The following is a 21,632-nucleotide window of genomic DNA, read 5'->3' on the forward strand; positions in this document are numbered from 1 at the left end:
AAATATAGCCTATGTAAAAACATAGCTTGGATTTAGCAAGTGTCGAATGTTAAAGGGTTAAAAGATTCTTATATCTAAGAAGTTCAATTTTTTACAAATTGTATCAGTTTCAGGAATGTAGATTCACCTGAAGGCCAATTCACAATGGGATTCTGATTTTTCAACAATTTTTTCATTGACTAAAAAATTATCTGACTGAAAAAACTGGAAAGTGCCTCCTTTGTCCCTTTCCTGCTCTAGTTGTTCCACTCTTTGTCTTTTTTTCTCTCTTTTCTGCTGTGTTACTTTTATTTTTGGGTGTATGCTAAAATGTATTTGATGAGAGGTAGCCTTCGCGTCGAGATTAGCTCTCTGTTGGCTCTGCTTAAATATTGAATAAATAAATGAACAAATGTTTCTAACAAAAGTGAAGAGCAAAGCTATATCTTTAGCAGAGCAAAACATAAAACAGCACTTGTGTCTTATAGCCATCACACTCAAGTTTTGTCGAGTGAAGTTTGGTTAATACTAGTGAAATAAAATAAAAATATGATGAAAATATAATACTTTATCAACAAAATTATGAGAACTACACCAAAGAATTATGAAAGGGTTAATTATTACCAAAGAATCATATTACATACGTAGCCTAAGCTAACCTAACCTAACCAAAGTACCAACTAAATACTCAATTAAAATATAACCAAAATGTAGTTTCCCACCAAGCCGAAGCTAATACTGTCTGGTATAAAGACCCTGAAAACCAGTTGTTGTCTCATGTTCGCGATACAAGATCTTTAGTGTGGGGACTATAAGACAAAAGTACCCAGAAAAACTACCAGAAATTATAACGAACAATGAACTAAAATTTAAAAGAAACAGATTTCAAACTTAATAAACACATGAAACCAATAATGAACTTATAATTTACCATAAGAAAACTGATATTCAACTCAAAACGAACAGAAATTATTAGATACCTGAATAGGGAAGTCATGCTCTTTGTACCCTAATTATTAAAGGATACTTATGTGTTATACCGAAAACACTTTGTTCATGATCTGTAACGAAACCGGTTTTCTGTGTCCACTAGGAGATAATCAGCTTAGCCTGAGCGAGAGAAACAACTTTGTAGTTTTTTTTTATTAGATATTTAATGTATAGAGGTTGTTATGTATTTAATAAAATGCGTTCTTGGTGGCCTGCTTTCCATAATTCTCTGTTGTAGTTTCCATAATTTTTTTTTTTACTGAAGTCCTATATTTTCAACATATTTCGATACATTTCATTAGAATTAACCTAACTTCACTTCCGTGGTGTGGTCCCTATAACACGTAAGTACCGTTAGTCTACATTCCCAACATTACCAAGAGCCTCGGTTCGGAGTGTCTATAAAATAAATATGAAATATACGTTTCAAAACCAAAAAGAGCTTATTAATATCATCAGGAAGTTCTTTGCCATACCTGGCAATCATACAAAAAAGTCAATGATTTTTATCAAAAAAACATTTTATAAATTGTAACTTTTAGTTTTGAAATCGTTCGAACTTCCCCACGAATATATACTAGTAGGTTATTAGCAAACAGATCGTAGTGCGTGGTAAGAGTGACTCGTGCCAAGTATCAGATACTCTAAAAAACGTAATTTGAAAACAATATATGCATCAAAAGAGTTTATATTTTATGCTGATCCCAAATATTTAAAATCTATAAAGCATATCCATTAAAATAATAAGGTGCAGAATAACTAGCATAAGGCGGAGGAATACCTTACAAAAATGGTCTTATTAATTTCTGGATCCCCAAGAACCCTCGCACAACAGGTGATTATTTGGTTTTTATGGCACTTGACATTTACAAAGTGACATTAGTGATCGCAATTTCTGTTGGTCTGTTGGTCCCGGTTTTCTAGTTTGGGCACTTTCAGATAAGCTAGGACGATGAAAGTTGGCAGGCGTATCAGGGACCACACCAGATTAAATTAGAAATAGTTTCTTCCCCGATTCGACAATCTGGGGCGGGGAGTGGAGGGACAGTTAATTCGGAAACATTAGAAAACATGAGGTATTTTTAACTTAAGAACAGGTAATCGTATCCTAATGAAATTTGATATTTAGAAGGCTCTCGTGCTTTGGAACTCTTTTTTTTTTAAATCCCGACCAGATCCGGTGACATTAGGGAGAGTTGGAGAAGGAAACCGGAAATCTTGGAAAACACTTAGAGTAAAGAGATTGGGATGAAACTTGGGGGGAATAATAAGCACAAGTTCTAGATTTTTACGTCAAGTATTTTAGATTTATTGTATTTTAGATTTAGATTTCATCTAGGTTTTAGATTTACGTCAAGTATTGACGTAACTGGATCGGATCCGTTCTCTTTGGGAGAGTTGGGGGGATTTCCAGTGCTTTGGCGAGTTGGGTGCTTCTGGACGTGCTAGGACGATGAAAATTGGTAGGCTTTTCAGGGACATGCACAAATTGACTTGATTACAGTCGTTTTCCTGATTCAACCATCTGGGGGGCTGGAGGGAGAGGAAAAACTGAAGCAAATGAGGTATCTTTATCTTACGAATGGGTGATCGGATCTTAATGAAATTCGATATTTAGAAAGATACCGCGTCTCAGAGCTCTTATTTTAAATCCCGACCGTATCCGGTGATATTGGGGGGGGGACAGGAAATCTCGGAAAACGATTAGAGTGGAGAGATTGAGATGAAACTGGTGGGAGGAATAAACACAAGTCCTAGATACGTGATTGAAATAACCGGGCTGAATCCGCTCTCTTTGGGTGATTTGGGGGGGGGGGGGGGTTTAATTCGGAAGAATTAGAAAAATTTAAGTATTTTTAACTTACGAACTGGTGACCGAATCTTAATTAAATTTGATATTTAGAAGGAATCCATGTCTCACAGCTCTTATTTTAAATCTTGACACGATCATGTCATGGTGACACTGGGGGGAGTTGAAGGGGAATACCGGAAATCTTGGAAAATACTTAGAGTGGAGAGATCGGGATGAAACTTGGTGAGAAGAATAAGCACATGTTGTAGATACGCGATTGACACAACCGGACTGGATCTGCTCTCTTTGGGGGAGTTAGTGGGGTCTAGTGTTTTGGCGAATTTGGTGCTTCTGGACGCCTAGGACGATGAAAATTGGTAGGCGTGTTAGATACCTGCACAAAATGACTTGATAACAGTCGTTTTCCCCGATTCGGCCATCTGAGGGGCTGAAGGTAGAGGAAAAATAATAAAAAATGAGGTATGTTTAACTTACGAAAAGGTGCTCGAATCTTAATGAATTTTGATATTTCGAACGAACTCGTGTCTCAGAGCTCTTATTTTAAATCCCGACCGGCATTAAGCCTCTGATTTTCCTTTTAAATCAATCTACTGATTCTTAGAATTTTGCTAGAGCTCACGCCATATGAGCTCTTGGCTCTTCCGACCTCTTCACAGGTGCCATATTAGCTCTTAGCTGTTGTTCTTGTCTCCGTTTTGTTTTTTGATAGTTTTCCCACCGGAGTTATCGTATTGAACCAGTGATCATTGAATTTAAAGGAGAAATTATGAACGGACAACTGTGCCCCTCCCCCACCCAGCGGCCTGGAGCCTGAAGTCTAAATACCATTGGTTTTGAATGAATTAAAAACAAGAAAAATAGAAGATATTCTATTTATGAAAAATAACCTACTTTTTCTTTTTGAGAAAATAAATATATGCTGAATACTTGACGTTAATTTAAATAATAACGTACGGACTTAAAAATCAAAATGTCATACTGAAACTTGTTCTTTCATCAGGATCATTACTTGATTATTTTACAGTATAATAGCGCAGAAAACAAGGCGAGACGTTGCTTTAAGAGCCTCTCTGCTGTTAAATATATGACACTCGCCGAAACACTTGAGTGTATATTTAAGGTTGTACAGACGGTCTTGAAATTTGCACTGAACCAGACAAGCTTAAAGACCAAAATACATTCCCATCTATTCAACTTGAAGTATTAATAAAGATAAAAGATGTCAATTCGGTTTAATAAATAATATAACACAATCTAATTTTCTTACCAGAGGACCTGATAAATTCTTATGTATATTGAGTGTTCAGATGGTTGTACCTTAAAGCATACTTTATTATTCAATTATATGCGAAATTCATGGTTAGATCAGACTTATAAGATCCCCCTCTCGCCAGCAATAAGATATGACAAACTATTGGGACACAGAGCATTTAGATTGTAAACAGACCTATATATATATATATATATACATATATATATATATATATATATATATATATATATATATATATATATATATATATATATATATATATATATATATATATATATATATATATATATATATATATATATATATATATATATATATATATATATATATATATATATATATATATATATATATTTATATATATATATATATATATATATATATATATATATATATATATATATATATATATATATATATATATATATATATATATATATATATATATATATATATATGTATATATATATAAATATCTAAATATATATATACATATATATATATATATATATATATATATATATATATATATATATATATATATATATTAACTCCTTCTTGAAACAACAAGTTTTTCCTTTCCAAGGGGTAAGCTTTTTTCTTACTTTATCTCAATGTTGAATAAACACACTGACGTAACTTCTAAAAAGACTTTATGAAAGCAGCTTTATTTAAAGCATAATTTTAAGGAATCTATTCGTATCTTATGATTGTTTTCTCTCATGTCTAAATTAACAATTACATTTAAATCTGAAATATAAATGCCACAAAAATATAGAGCTTACCACAAGGAAATTTAAGCCGTCAAATTTCGTTTAAAACACCAGAATTACGACTAAATCAGAAACAAGTGCCTACAACTTTTAAGACACGTAATTACCTATCGTTACACTACACCGCAAGGCGCGGGTACAACCAAAATACTATTGGGTTAAGAGACAGATACCCTGAAGATAATCCTGCATAACTCTGATGCAAATCCAAAACAACCATGGGGAGGTCATTGCAGCGACGATAAAAAGGACCTTATTTTCAATTCATACACTATTAGCAAATGAAAGCAATAGGTTGATGGGACCTTGACTTGTGTGTGAGTCTTAGGGAAGATCAGTAGCTAAGGTTCAGCCACTAGAATCATAAGATCCGGGATCAAAGCCTAAACTATTCATGAATATTGTTGAGCAATATGTTTCCACATAAAATTCTCCTTTTCAAAATCATTCTAATAAAACTTGAGAAGCAGGTAATGAATAGAAAAGAAAGGTATACAGGATATAGCACTTTTTGTTCGGGAGGGGGGCATTGGGAGGGGTTAGAAAAACCTTCCGTTGGACATATATTAAATGAATTGTTGCTACTTTTGTACGATTTGAACAAAGAGTTCGGGAGGGGGGAGTCAACAGGGTAACCTCCTTCCCCTGGATACATCGATGGTCGCAACATATGAAGAAAGAAAATAAAAAAGGGGTGGTAAAAGCCTAGAATTGGGGCTGTTGAGACGGAAACATGTTAAGTAAACAACTTTTACTTCATAATATGCAGAATAAATCGTAGTTAACAAATTTTGATTACGATTCCATTATAGTTTACTCCATACTCCCCCTAATGTGTAAATATGTAACCCAAACTATGTATTTCCCATGCATTTTGTCATGCGTCACTCTTGGTTCAATCCTTCAACCCGTAAAGTGAATCAAGGCTGACGAAATTAAAAAACGAAAAACAAAAATAGAAATGTAAAATTCAAGCTTCATATTTGCAAATTAAGAGAAGTTGGGGGTAAAGTATGGCGGAATCGCAGTCAGAAATAGCTATAATTATTCCGTATATTAAGAAGCAAGAACCGTTTTGTTAACATGTTTCCTTCTCAACAGCCCCAGTTCTAGGATTCTACCAAAGGGCTAACAACCCTGTGTCCATATAATGGTTAGATTTAACTTGTAACTAAAATTAGTAGAGGCACACACAATCACACACAAATCACTAAGCAACCAATATCTTGGCCCTTAAAAAATTGAACATAAAATTATGTTCGTTTTTTTTTTGTCTTTTGGCAAATTTTTCCGAAACCTTAGAGAATATAAAAAATGCTTGCTTAGGACCTAAAATTTTCCAAGGAAGGTCCTTCTGACTGATCTTGAAGAAGTATTCCTATCCTCCCTGTGAGCATGCACACTTGTAAACATAGTTATTAAGTAGAAGATAATAAACAAACAAATAAGTAAAGCTGGTAAGGTAACAAATCCAAAACGTAATAAACTGAGAAAACCTAACAAACTGATCGGAAAAAGTCTTTAATATCGGATTTACCCGTTAATTGGGAAAAAATTGGGGCCCAAATAGAATCTTTTTTGTATCCACTTTTGGCTTTTAGTTGGTCAATCAATATTTTCCCAAGATGATGCCATACACCCCTCCTCACTAACCCTTTCTACATCCATCTAAAGTTAGGCAATTTGGGCATCGAAATGTGCTCTTTTGAAAACTTGGCACCCCCCAGCCTACACTATGATTTACCGCCTTCGTCATAGCTGATACGCAATTATACATCACTAAACATAATTTCATGAAAAGTCAAAGTGAATCAACTTAGTTTAATGAAGTATAAAATAAGATAAAAATCCATATTGACTGATTATCTTGTATGGACTACGTGACTTTCCACGATTAAATAAAAACAGAAAACAAACTTTTTCAACTGAAAGTAAGGAGCGACATTAAACCTTAAAACGAACAGAAATTATTATGTATATGAGGGGGGTCAACCTCCCTTCAATACCTCCCTCTTTACGCTAAAGTTCTTTTTAGAACTTTTAAAAGAGCTTTATTATTCTAATTAAACGGCCTTTGGGATTCAGGAGTTATTCCTAGATATCTGGAACAAAAAATCAAAGTTTAGCGTAAAGAGCGAGGTATTTCGGCGAAGGCGACCCCACTTATACACGTAATAATTTCCTGGGTGTTGCGGAGCTGTGTCAACCTCAAAGGCATTGTTATATGATCCATGGACCAATTTGAACAAAATGGCCATTCCAAACTTTCGACCGAATTAATTTGGGGGAAAAGGGTGTGGGAGGGGGGTTATATTTGTCTTTTGACTCTTAAAACAAAACTATAACTTCCAACTTCTAAACAAATAAGCCCCCTCAGAAGTCTATCATCGGCAAATCCAGGGGGGCTGGGGGATCCCCTAGATTTTTTGGTACCCCCTTTCTCTTTTTTTTCTGCTTTTCAATCTTTTTCAGAATAAATTCGTCAATTTGGTCAATTACTGGCACCTTTGTCACATTACCTCCCCCCTCAAGATTTTGCTCATTGCCTCCCATGTCACATTGCCCCCCCCCCAAAAAAATTGTTCTAGATCCACCCCTGAAGTCTAAAGACCTCATATCCCCCCGAGGCATAACTTATTACACTTGCCCCCGGGCACTGGGGGGGATGCCCACCCAGGAGTTTTTTTTTATTATCTTTGTTCTATTTTGAAAACAATAGTATCTAAAAAAAATCGATTGGATGCATTTGGAGAAAAGAGCGAAGGGGGTTAGTTGCCCTCTAATGACTTTTGACTCTTAAAAAAGACAATAGAACCTTCAATTTCTTATACTTTGAGCTCCCTCCGAAGCTTATACGACCAGCTCTTCCGTAAAAACCTTATACACCCCGGTTTAACCCTTCAACCCTTCCCCAGGCTCTGGGGGATTGTGTTGACCCCGAAGTTTTGTTATCTGATCATTGAACCATTTTGAACAAAATATCTATATCAGAACTTTGATCAGATACATTTGGGGAAAAGAGGGCTTAAAGGGGGAGATAAGGTGCCATTCGATCACTTCTGACTCTTTACAAGGGAACTAGAAGTTTCAATTTCTAGTCAAATAGGTCCCCTCTGCAGTTTAAACAACCACCCCTTACATGAAAACCTTATACGCCCCTAGGGTATAAAATACAATGCTTGCCTCCGGACTCTGGGGGGTTGTATCGAACCCGGAGTTTTTGCTATATGATCTCTGGTCTATACTGCAAATTGCCCTCCGATTACTTTTGACTCTTTGAAAGGGCGCTATAAATTCTGATTTTCATTGAATGGTCCCCTTATGAAGTTAATACGATCATTCCTTTCATAAAAACCATGTAAACCCCCCAGGCAAAACTTACAAAACTTGCCCCTGGGCTCTGAGGAGTTGTGTCAACCCCTGAGTTTTTGTTATCTGATTTTTGAACTATTTTTTTTTTACAAAATGGCTATTTCAAAATTTTTATCGGATGCATTTGAGGAAAAAGGGCGTGGGGACTAGTTGCTCTTCGATCACATTTGACTCTGAAAAGGGCACTAGAACTTCCAATTTCCACTCGAATGAGCTCCCTTCGATGTTTATACGGCCACCCTCTATATATTTAGTGCCTCTGGAATACCGAATTGAAACATTGAAAGCCTAATGGCCTTTACTATAGGCAATGCAATAGCGTGGTCTCTGACAATAGGCAACTGGCAGAATTTATGGCCCTTGCCCCAGGGGCTGGGAGATTGGCAACCCTAGAGTCACTGTTGTTTTACCTTTGGCATATAAAGCTAGAAGTTTCAGAAGTTTCCAACCGAATGAGCCCTCTCCAAAGTTTGTACGATCACCCCTTCCGAAACAAGAGCTAAGAGACCGTATGGCACTTGTGACGAGGCCAGAAGGGCCAAGCGCCAAGAGCTCATATGGTATGAGCTCTAGCAAAATTCAAAAAATCAATAGATAGATTTAAAAAGAAAATCAGAGGCTTGTCGGGACTTAAAATAAGAGCTCTGAGTCACGAGGTCCTTCTAAATATCAAAATTCATTAAGATCCGATCACCCACTCGTAAGATATAAATACCTCATTTTTTCTAATTTTTCCTCTCCCTTCAGCCCCCCTAGATCGTCGAATCGGGGGAAAACGACTTTATCAAGTCAATTTGTGCAGCTCCCTGACACGCCCACCAATTTTCATCGTCCTAACACGTCGAGAAGTACATAACTCACCAAAGCACTGAACCCCACCTCCTAATTCCCCCAAAATGAACGGATCAAGTACGGTTACCTCAATGACGTATCTACGACATTTGCTTTTTCTACCCACCAAGTTTCATCCCGATTTCTCCACTCTAAGGGTTTTCCGAGATTTCCGGTTTCCCCCTACAACTCCCCACCAATTTCAACAGATCTTGTGGGGATTTGAAATAAGAACTGTGAGGCATGAGTTCCTTCTAAATATCAAACTTCATTAAGATCCGGTCACCCGTTCTTAAGTTAAAAATACCTCAATTTATCTAATTTTTCCAAATTAACACCCCCTAGCTCCCCCAAAGAGAACGGATCCGTTCCAATTATGTCAATCACATATCTATAATTTGTGATTATTCTTCCTGTCAAGTTTCATCCCGATCTCTCCACTCTTAAGCGTTTTCCAAGATTTCCGGTTTCCAAGATTACTATTTCCCCCCTCTAGGCCCCTATGTCCCCGCATCCGATTCGAATTGAAAATGGAGTATCTGAGACATACGATCCTTCTATATATCAAGTTCCATTAAGATCCGATCACCTATTCGTAAGATAAAGATACCTCAAATTTCACGTTTTCCAAGAATTCCGGTTTTCCCCTCCAACTCCCCCCAATGTCACCAGATCTGGTCAGAATTTAAAATGAGAAATCTAAAGCACAAGATCCTTCTAAATAACAAATTTCATTAAGATCTGATCACACGTTCGTAAGTTGAAAAAATAAGCTTACACTCATTTTTTCTAATTCTTCAAAATTAACCCCCCCCCCCCCAACTTCAACAAAGAGAGCAAATCCGGTCCGATTATGTCAGTCACGTATCTTAGAAAGGTTTTTATTATTCCCACCAAGTTTCACCCTGATCTCTCCGCTTTAAGTGTTTTCCAAGATTTCCAGTTCCCCCCAACTCCCCCCCCCCCAATGACGCTAGATCTGGTCGAGACTTAAAATAAGAGATTTGAGTTACGAGGTCCTTCTAAATATGAAATTTCATTAAGATCCGATCACTCCTTCGTAAGTTAAAAATACCTCATTTTTCTAAATTTTCAGAATTAACCCCCCCCCCCAACTCCCCCAAACAGAGCAGATCCGTTCCGGTTATGTCAATTACGTATCTAGGACTTCTGCTTATTTTTCCCACCATGTTTCATCCCGATCCCTCCACTCTAAGCGTTTTCCAAGATTTTAGGTTCCCCCTCCAACTCCCCCCAATGTCACCGGATCTGATCGGGATTTAAAATAAGAACTCTGAGACACGATATCCTTCCGAACATCAAATTTAATTAAGATCCCATCACCCATTCGTAAATTAAAAATACTTCATTTTTTCTATTTTTTCCGAATTAACCAGCCCCCCCCCCCACTCCTCCCCGGATGGTCAAATCGGGAAAACGACTATTTCTAATTTAATCTGGTCCGGTTCCTGATACGCCTGCCAAATTTCATCGTCCTAGCTTAGCTGGAAGTGCCTAAAGTAGCAAAACCGGGAAAGAACGACAGACAGAAAGACCAACAGTAGGACCGACAGAATTTGCGATCGCTATATGCCACTTGGTTAATACCAATTGCCATAAAAACCTTATATGTTAACAATTGGCAGCTTGCATAAGCTAAAACTCTTGTCCCGGGGGCTATGGGGATGTTTCGACCTCTAAGTCAGTTTTTTTTAATTTTGGACGATTTTGAACAGAAGCTCCATTTTAAAATTTTAATCGAATGCCTTAAGGGAAAAAAGAGCAGAGCAGAGGAAGGGGGCTTGCTACCCCCTGCTGACTTTTGATTCTTAAAAAGGGCACAAGAAATTCCTATTTACAGCCACCTCCAAAGTTGGTACGACAACCCTTTCCATAAAAACTTTATATGTTAATGATGGGCAACTAGCATGACTTGTAGCCCTTTCCCCAAGGGCTGGGGAGTTTTAAAACCCAGAACCAAAGTTATTTGACATTTGGACTATTTTGAAGAAAATAGCTAACTCAAAATTTTGATAGAAAGCATTTAGGAAAAAAGGGCGTGAGGAGAGAAGGGGGACTGGTTGCTGTCCAATAGCTCATGACTTAAAAAAAAAATGGAGTAGGAACTTTCAATTTCCAATTAAATGAGCCTCCTCCAAGGTTTATATGATCACCCCTTCCATAAAAGCCTTATATGGCTCCAATGTAACTTATACAGCTTATAAACCATACCCCCAGGCCTGGGGGGCCTAAAAGAATCTAGGTGGGTCTGTGTCAACGCAGGAGGCATTGCTATATGATCTTTGCACAATTTAGATTAAAATAGCTATATCAAAATTTCGATCAGAGACCTTTGGGGACAAGTGGGCATGGGGGGGGGGGGCTCGTTACCCTTCGATCACTTTTGACTCTTAAAGGGAACTAGAACTTTCGAATTTCAATCAAATAGCCTTCCAAGTAAGTTTATACGACGATCCCTTCATAGAAACCTTACGTGCCCCTGAGACATAATTTATAACCTATGCCCCCGGGCTCAAGGGATTTTGCTATTATCCAATTTTTTTTTTTATTTGATCTTTAGGCTATTTTGAACCACATTTCTATCTCAAAATTTTGATCGGATACACTTGGAAAAAAGAGGGCATGGGGGGATGGCGCCCTTTGATCGTTTTTGATTCTTAAAAAGGAAACTAGAACTTACAATTTCAAATCAAATGAGCCCCCTTTGAAGTTCATACGAACACCTCTTTCATAAAAATCTTATATGGCCCCGGGGCACAACTTACAGCACTTGCCCCGGGTCCCGGGGGTGTTAACCCCCCGTGTTTTTGCTATCTGATATTTGAACTTTTTTTAACAAAAAGACTAGTTCAAAAATTCGATAAGCATTCGGGGAAATGGGCATGAGGGGTGGAGGGGCTAGTCCCATCCAATCAATTTTGAAAAGGCGCTAAAACTTCCAATTTCTAACCAAATGAGCCCCATCCGAAGTCTATAGGAACACCCTTCTATATGAAGTGCTTCTGGGAAAAAATAATAAATAAATAAATAATAAAACATTGAATCCTTATGACCTTTACTATAGGCAACCCCAAGCGTTGTCCCTAATCAAGATATTAAATTGGCTCTCTAAGTTGATAAAATTTGTCATTCATGATCAAGAAAAGCAAATTATAATCACACAAAAAAATGATTACCTGCTTATGGTTCTCATTTGCAATATTAACTCCATTTACTTCCACAACTCTATCTCCAACTTTCAGACCGGCTTTGTCAGCTGGAGATCCAGAATCAACTTTGCCAACGAACTGCCCTTTAATTTCTTTTCCAGAATGAAGGTTAAATCCATAACCTTCATCATCTGTTTTTATAACATGACATAAACGAGGTTGATAGCTCATTTTTAAAACCTAAGAAAAAATAAAGCACTTTCAAAACTTCAGCTAGAACAATTACTGGCAATAAATCCAGAAAATTTCTGACGCAAAACTTTTCTAATAGATAAGGTGCGGCGTGTTTGCACTCTCACTAAAATATTTTATTGAGAGGCGTTAGCGTAATGGAGATGCAAAGGTATTTCATGGCTTTGAGCACCAAATAAAAACAACAAGACAGAGCATATAAAATAAAAAAGCTATGCAATATAGTTTTTATACATAAAGGTTACCCATACGGGGTCACTGAGGTCCATCACAAATTTAGTAATCTTTTCCTGCACCTTTGGCAAAATAATTTGTGGTGCTGCAAAAGAGGTTGACTTTTTTACCTGCCTTTTTACGACCAATTTACGAGTTAGAGAAAATATTTCTGGGGGGAGTTCAAGTTCAGTAGTCACCTCGCCCAAATAAATACGCCCCCGAGTTACTCTGTCACAACACAATACAACTGATCATGATTATTCGATGCGTTTAACACATGAGAGGCTTCGACTTTCGTAATTTATAGGGAAGTTCAGGTGTGGAATCGTTTATTCTCCGATATTAGAAATTGCTTAGTCTGTCCTGTATAGAACACTTTAAGAGGCTCTTTCTCGCAAATCCTTCTCCGTTTTTCAGAGTGCCCACGTTTCAGAACCATACTTGGCCTCTGTCATTACTCTAGCTTCCAATATTCAAATCTTGGTTCGGAAACATATCTTTCTATTCTTCCAAATATTTTTCATCTGTTAAAAGAACACCCTGGGCCTTGGATATTCAACATTTGACATCTTCTCTGAATCCACCATCTTTATTAATAGTACTACCAAGGTAAGCAAGCCCGTATCCAGATATTTTGTTTGGTGGGGAGAATTCACCGTGTTCCTTATTACAAAATCCATCAAGGTGATCCATAAAAATGGGGATAGGACTCAATCCTGCTTAACTCATGATTCAATACGAAACTAGCTACTAACCTCATTTCCTGGCTTGACCGCAGCAATGTTTTTCTCGTACAAATTACTAATCACATTAATGTATTTATCGGGTATAAAACAGTTCGTGGTAACGAACTCTAAGTAAAGAGCGACTCCGGTAAATAGTAAATGAACTCTAAAAAACTCTTTATGAACTCCTCAAGTCCTCACTCTTTACGCTAAAGTTGGACTTTTTGTGAAAATGTAATCTAAGACCACCTGCTGAAGCACAAGGACCCGCTGAGTTGGAATAGGAAGATTTTTTTAAAGCCCTAAAAAACTTTAGCATAACGAGCGAGGGGTTGATGAGCGAGCAGCACACTTCGTGTACGGAATATTTTCTGTTTGTTTATCTTGATATTCTTCGTTACTTTCAGTTGAAAAAATACTTGTTTTTGTATTTAATACCGTCGAAGGATAGGACTAACGCTAAAGTTCTCCTATCGACTGAATCAAGCACTTATTCATAATCTATGAAATTTAGGACTAAATGGGTCTGATGTCTTAGGTACTTATCAATTTATTATTAATTTAACGGTGAAATCTTAGTCGACGTATCCTCTCCATCTCCTAAAACCACCCTTTTCTTCTCTTAAAACTCTATTTACAGCATCTATTAGTCTGAAAAGTGTTATGTTACTAAGCAATTTGCTTCCTGCAAAAATTTAATAGCTATATAATTAACATACTCACTTCACTTAATCTTTTTATAAAGGGGTTTAATTAAAATTTTCCTAAAATTACTAGGTACTTTCCCTTTTTCGAAAATCATATTCATAATCTTCTAATAATTTATCACTAACTTCACAGCCGTCATATTTCAAAATCTCATTTGCTAAACTATCAGCTCCAGAGGTCTTCTCATTTCTTAATCGTTTTAGTACTGGCTCTAGTTCTTCCTCGCAGAATAAATCTTCCATTATTTCCAAATTGTCAATACTATTTTCATTCTATTCTCTTTCATTTCCTCTAATTTTATCAAGGTTAAGAACGTTCTCAAAAGGTTCTACCCATCTTTCTTTAACTTTTTCCTTATCACTAATTGAGGTTCCGTTCCTATCTTTAATAGGGAGAAGTCCAGGTTGCCTATTCTCTTCCAGTTCTTTCACACGCCAATAAAATATTTTACTAATATGCCGTCTGACTACATCTTCCAGATCTTCAGCAATTTTATCCATGGCTTCCACCTTAAACCTCCTCAATTCATATGTTAACGCTTTCTCTATTTTCGTAACATTATTCATATCCTCCTATGATCTTTCAATCCAACACTTCCCTTTATAAACCCCTCCTCTGTTCTGCCAAACTTAAAGCATTTTCACTAATATTCCTTACTGCTTTTCTAACTTTCTTCCTTAAGGCAACATCTGCTACTTGACGAACTATTTTCCTAAAGTTATTACACCAATCTTCTACATTATCAAATTTTAAACTCTCCAGTTTAGAATTAAACAGTTCCGGGAAAGTTTCTCTCAAATTTTCATCCTGGAGTTTACCAACATCATAATTTACTTATAACATTAATAACAGTGCTGCTATGTAAGTTCTACGGAGGTTCCCATTTTCTTTGAATTTTTCTTTACAACACCCTCCCACCCCAATCGCGGACGACCTGCTTTCCGTTTAGCCCTAGATGGTTGGCCGAAAAGAACAATCTTCAGCTATCTGTCATCCTTCATCTGCTGAGCGCGACCTAGACCTCTTAACCTTTCTCTCAGAATAGCCCTAGATTGCAGGATTGAACCACACTTTTCGTACAGCCTACTGTTTAAAATACGGTCAGTCTGCCGGGTACCCAAAACAATCCGCAGGCAATTTCTCTGGAATACATCTAGCAAATCTTCGTCCGTTTTCGGAGCACCCATGCTTCAGAACCATATTCGATCACTGTCATCATTGAAGCTTTTAATATTTTAATCTTCGTTCATAGACTTACCTCCCTATTCTAGATATTCTTGCTAGATATCGAGTCTTTGGTGACTCCACAACTTTTAAATCTACGTCTGTCTTATGGTTTAGTCCCTAAGATTAACATACCGACTAGAGTTTCTAGGACGTCCACAAAGCTTTTGGCCAATATATTTTGCAATGTACCTTTCAGATCTTCGGGAGTTGTTGTAAATGTGGAATTTGACCACTTTAGTGCTTTTGCTGAATTTGATGTATTTACTCATAAGCAAGTAATTTCTGACTTGAGTGAAAGGGCTGTAAATTTTGATCAAAATCTCTCCTAAAACTAAATAATAAATTTGTTAAACTGATTGGATGCCCCTGCTTGGAGAAGAAATGATGCAAATAGTGAGTTTACACTTTTTTACGGTAAGTTATTGGATAAGGCTAAGGAAGAAGGAATTGTTAAGAATATGAATTGGTGAAAACAAAATAGGAAGAAGCTATGGATAACACTAGACCTTCTTCAGAAAATAAATGTACGAGATAGGTAGTCTACGTTACAAGCTTTAAAACTACGGATGAGAATAAAGAACAATACCATATTTTTCGTAATAGCTTGAATAATCTTCTCCGTGAGGTAAAAAAAAGCTATTTTAGCATGAAGGTTAAGGAAGCTGAAGGTAACCCATTGAAGACCTGGCATATAATCCTTAGCGTTATAGATCACAGTCCCAATATACTACCATCTGAAGTGATAGTAAATGAGGCCATAACTGCAAATGGTTTTACAGTTTGTAATGAGTTTCTGAATCATTTTATTTCAGTATGTTCAAAAAATAGGCGATATGATTTCCCCATTTCTGGAAGATCTATCTTTTGGATCTACTTTAACGTCCCCTATTGATGTATCGTTGATTACCAAAGATTACCGTGGGCAAGCTAGGGGATATCATGTTTGCCGTGGAAATATTATTCGTCTGGTATTGACTTGATGAGCTTAAAAAATTCGGAAATGCATTTTTCCATCAATATCTAGCATTTTAACATCACTGATGAATGATTGCTTCCGACAGGGTCAGTTTCCAGATTGTTTGAAATATGCAATAGTGACACCGGTTTATAAAGGTGGTGATAGAAATGTTATTTGTTATTATCACCCAATATCAGTTTCCCCGTTATTTCTCATCTTATTGAAAAATGCTTTAGTTCTCGATTAAGTACATTTCATGAGAAGTTTAATCTTTTGAATATTTACCAGTTCGGATTCCGGAAGAATAGGAAGTCGAAGGACGCTTTGATATTTTTGACAAGTATTATTAATGTGGCTTTAGACAAATGATTTAAGTTTGGTGCAGTATTTCTAGACCTAATAAAGGTTTTTGAGACAATTGACCATGTTTTACACTTAAAAAAGTGTAAAAAGGAAAAAAGTTAGGTGTATGCAATCCGAGGTAAAGCTCTCAATTTTATACGGCGCTTCCTTAGTAACCGGTACCAGTTTGTAGAGAAAAATTGCTTAAAATCTGAATTGCGCCCAGTCACTTGTGGTGTCCCACAGGGATCTATTATTGACCTGATTCTTTTCCTGTTATTTATTAGTGATATGCCTAATTGTATCCATAATTGTTGTTTAGTGTTAGTGATATGACTAAAAGTCTCCGGAATGAAACTTTCTCATTATTTGCGGATAACACTGTGGCTACCAGCACTGCAAAGACAGAAGAATTATTCCTGGTATCGATGAAAGACAATTTGAATAGGTTACATTCTTGGTTGAGGGTAAATTGGCCTAAGATAAACCTTGGTAGGTCAAATTTTGTCATTTTTTTCGGATCTCTTGTTTTTTATCCTAAGATTCATGAGATTGTAACGCAATGCGGAATTTTAAAGCGTGCTTTATCGATTAAATACCTGGGGGTTTGTATGGATGAAATTTTTTCATTCAAGTGTGATATAGTCTTTATTATTTATTCAAGTGATCTGTCCTTATGAGTTCATAATCACAGTATGACTAAAAAGCAACAACGAACATAACTTACATCCCTTGCTCCATGGGCTTGGGGGGGGGTGAAATCCTAAGGGACATAGTTGTTGGACTTTTCAGCTATGTTGAACAAAATGGTGATTGGAGGAATTAATGGGCGTGGGAGGGGAGCTGGTTACCCTCTAATCACTTTTGACTCTTGAGGAAGGTACTAGAGCTTTCAATTTCCAATCGACAGAACTCCTTCCAAAGTTTCTACGACAGCTCCTTCTATACGAGGTAGGCTACCTTGGAGAAAAAAAAATACACTGTGCCCACACTGCTCCTCTTAGACAGCACTATTGCACTGCCTACGATCAAACATAATAAATTTTTAAATTTATGCATCTTTTAATTCCACCATTTTTCGGTTCTGTCAGTAGTTCACAGGCGAATTTTTGTGGCGCAAATGAGACAAATTGCAAATTATGTTCATTTGACAAAATTGATGGAAAATGAACCAAATTTTATGCTTCCTTCAAGCAACAAACTGAAAAAAGAAGTTCTTTCCGAAATTACTTATTACTGTTGTCATAATTTCACACCATCCTCTTCTAAACGGGGCCAAATATAGCCCTGGGACATATATGGAAGTTTACAGATTTTTTCTGCTGTATTATGGATCAACTGTTAATTAGAAATAAGCAAGAAACAGATCTTTATTAGGCTACGGATAAACTTGATCATGAAATTGTAATCTGGATTGTAAATTTGCCACTCTATTGATAATCCTGATCATAGAAATACTATTCCTCTGAAGATTGTGAGTTTATAATCTGTAATTTTTTAAAATTCTTATTCTAATTAAACGGCCCTCGTGTTTCAATAGTTGTTCTTAAAGGATTGGGCAAAAAAGTCAAACTTTAACGTAAAGCGACAGTTGAGGGAGGAGTAACCCCCTAATTAGCAAGATAATTTTTGTTGGTTTTAAGTTTTGATGTTGTTCCTTACTTTAATTTGAAAAAACATGCTTTTATATACTTAACTACAAATCATTTTTCAAATCATGCCGAGGAAATCTGCCTCCTCTCTCCATAAAAAAATTTCCCCGGGAAGTCCCTCCCCACGAAAAAGTTCCTCCATTGAAAATTTACTGCTGCTTAAATTACCCCTCCCCCAGAGATCTCTCCCACAATCATTCCTTCCTCGTTGAAAATTATCCTAAATTTCACTTCATTTTTTTAATTTTTTAAATTTCTGATCGTTTTCAGCCGGGAGTTCCCCCTCCTCCCTCGTGGAGAATTTTCACCAGAAAATGTCCCTGTCCCATGAAAAGATCCCCTTGAACAATTTCTATACATTTCCTAATAACAAATAATGCATGTGAACAGAGGGTAGACTGCATAAATTACAGGCCATTCTCCCTGTTTCTAAATTTCCACTGAAAAATTTCCTCCAAAATTTTTTCTTCGCAAAAACTTCTCCCCCTTGGAAATTCCCCCCCCCTCAACTCGAAGGAAATCAACCCTTTTATCCTTGCTAAATCAAAGGGTCATCTCAAAATGTTGATCAATTATCATCGAAGCAAAAAGGGGCATGGGAAGGGGGCTACAAAAGATGCTGATTTAGCTAGTGCTGTCAACACCGTAGAAAATTAAGTCTATTCTTATCAGAGTAAAGGACAATTTGAGAGTAGAGTTTAAACACATTCTTCATTGCTGTGAACCAACGGCAGAAAACATAGGTTCAAAAATACCGCTTCCTAGGGTAATCAAAAGGACATGGGTAATCTCCATCAGAAAATTTATATATCAACAGATAGAAAAATCCAAAGAGACTGTCGATTTCTTTTTCTTCCTTGATTAGACTGCCTAGGCAAAAGTCTCAAAAATATGTTTACAAGACATAGAGACAAACTCTGCAGTCTTGGAAGTCTTTTACCGAGTGGTAGACCCCTATCTCTAGAAGATTTAAAAGGTTTCAAAAGCTTGCTAAATTTTATCAGATTACTTTCCTGGGATCGGGTGGAGCAGTTTAACAGCAGAATTGGAGCTTTGGCACAACAGCTTCCAGGTCAGAGTTGGGTCAAGCGCAAGTACTGTGGAACCCAGCCCACAGAATGAAACTATCCTAAAAAAATGCAATAGACACCCTAAATGCGTGCGACAGTAGGTTCTCCCCAACCTGCAGGTGCTGTTGAAGATTTTTCTTACATTGTTTCTACTAGCACAGCAGAGAGGAGTTTTTCCACATTAAGGCCGTGATTAAGTGAACTTGAAAACATCGAGCTTCAAAATTGAAGTTAGGTTAGCCTTCTGTCTTTTAATTCTCTAGAGACCGTTGGTTGTCAAAACTTCAAATAGCACCAATTATCAAGTCTTGTCAAAGGTTTTGATTGACAGCTTCCTTTGGTGAGATGTTTCAGCCGAGAAATAGTAATATATTTGGCTGGGTAAAAATAAAATTTTATTATTTAAAGTAAAATAAAGATTCTAAGATTTAAAATTTTTAAATTTTTTTTTTAATTTTTTACTTAAAATTTAAGTAAAAATAAATTTTATTAGTTAAAGATATACGCAACTTACAAATTAGCTTACGTAAAGAAACTTCTGTATTCTCATATTTTTATTGTATATATGAGGGGTTTCACCCCCTCGTCAGTACCTCACTCTTCACGCTAAAGCTTAAAATTTGTCACAATTTCTTAAGAATGACCCCTGAATAACAAAAGCCGTAGAATAAATAGTTGAAATTTCTAAAAATACTTTAACGTAAAGAGCGAGGTATTAGGAGGTGAGCCCCTCATATGCGTAATAATTTCTGTTCCTTTTAACAGAAATTATTATGGAATATTTACAGGAATTAATATTTACAAGAAAATAATAACAGGAATATTCTGTTCCTTTCAGTTGAAAAACTTTGCCATATTTATTTTTTCATTGTTTTTTTAAATAATGCTAGAAAATCCTGCGCTCCCTTCATGGAAATTTTCTTCCCCCATGACAAATTCCTCCGTGAAAAGTTCCCCCAACATATCCCCCTCCTCTCAACCCCTGCCCCCAACCAAATGAAAACGCCCCAGAAAACGTCTGTACACTTCCCAATAACCATTACTATATGTAAGCACTGGTCAGTGTTAGTAACTTTTAGCCCCTCCCACGGGGACTGTGGGGGAGTAGGTCATCCCAAACGGCATTGTTGTAAGGATTTTCGACTACGCTGAATAAAATGGCTATTTCAGAATTTTTATCCGGAGACTTTGGGAAAATAATTAGCGTGCGACGGGGGCCTAGGCACCCTCCGATTTTATTGGTCACTTAAAAAGGGCACTAGAACTTTTCATTTCCGTTAGAATGAACCCTATCGCAACATTCTAGGACTACTGGGTCGATACGATCACCCCTGGAAAAAAACAACAAAAAAACAAACAAATAAACACGCATCCGTGATCTGCCTTCTGACAAAAAACACAAAATTCCATATTTTTAAACAGTTCGTAATAACGAACTGTAGTAAGGAGCGACTAGGCTCAATAGTAACCAAAACTCTAAAAAAATTGAATTTTGATACCAATAATTATATCAAAAGAATGGCATTTTAATGCTGATTAAATATATAAATTTCATCAAGAATAGTCTTACCCATCAAAAATTACGAGCCTGAAAATATTTGCCTCATTTTAGAAAATAGGGGAAAACACCCCTTAAAAGTCATACGATCTTAACGAAAATCACACCATCAGATTCAGCGTGTCAGAGAACCTTGTTGTAGAAGTTTCAAGCCCCAATCTATAAAAATGTGGAATTTCGCATTTTGTGAGAGAAGACAAATCACGGATGCGTGTTTATTTGTTTTTTTCCAGGGGTGATGGGAAATTGGAGGGCACCTAGGCCCCCTCCCACGGTCATTTTTCCCCAAAGTTACCGGATCAAAATTCTGAGATAGCCATTTTATTCACCATAGTCGAAAAACCCAATAACTATGTCTTTGGGGATGACTTACTCCCACGCAGTCCGCGTTGGATGGGCTGCAAGTTACAATCTTTGACCTGTGTGTACATATAGTAATGGTTACTAAGATGTGTACATACGTTTTCAGGGGGATTTTTTTGGTTTGGGGGGATATTTGAGGGGAGAGGGTTACCGGGGAGGATTTTTCCATGAGGAAATTCTCATGGGGGAAGAGACTTTCAATGGAGGGGGCGCAAGATTTTCTAGCATTATTTAAAAAAAAAACAATGAAAAATAAACATGAAAAGTTTTTTTCTACTGAGAGTGATAAGCAGCATTAAAACTTGAAACGAACAGAAATTATTACGCATATGAGGGGTCTACCTCCTCGTAATACCTCGC

General features: G+C 36.7%; 1 protein-coding gene across 3 annotated transcripts in view; it reads right to left on the reverse strand.

The window, feature by feature from the left end:
* LOC136027186 (Na(+)/H(+) exchange regulatory cofactor NHE-RF1-like) overlaps positions 1-21,632 on the reverse strand; it is a 95,390-nt gene that overhangs the window by 53,884 nt on the left and 19,874 nt on the right. The window contains exon 2 of one of the 3 annotated variants that reach the window (XM_065704195.1): positions 12,229-12,441. In XM_065704195.1, the coding sequence (XP_065560267.1) occupies positions 12,229-12,432 (204 nt within the window). In that variant the 5' untranslated portion in view covers positions 12,433-12,441. Of the gene's footprint in view, positions 1-4,840; positions 4,974-12,228; positions 12,494-21,632 lie in introns of those variants that run through there. The other 2 variants (XM_065704196.1, XM_065704197.1) reach the window with 2 other exon arrangements.

The sequence above is a fragment of the Artemia franciscana genome, chromosome 5 (assembly GCF_032884065.1).
Source record: "Artemia franciscana chromosome 5, ASM3288406v1, whole genome shotgun sequence".
NCBI lineage: Eukaryota > Metazoa > Arthropoda > Branchiopoda > Anostraca > Artemiidae > Artemia > Artemia franciscana.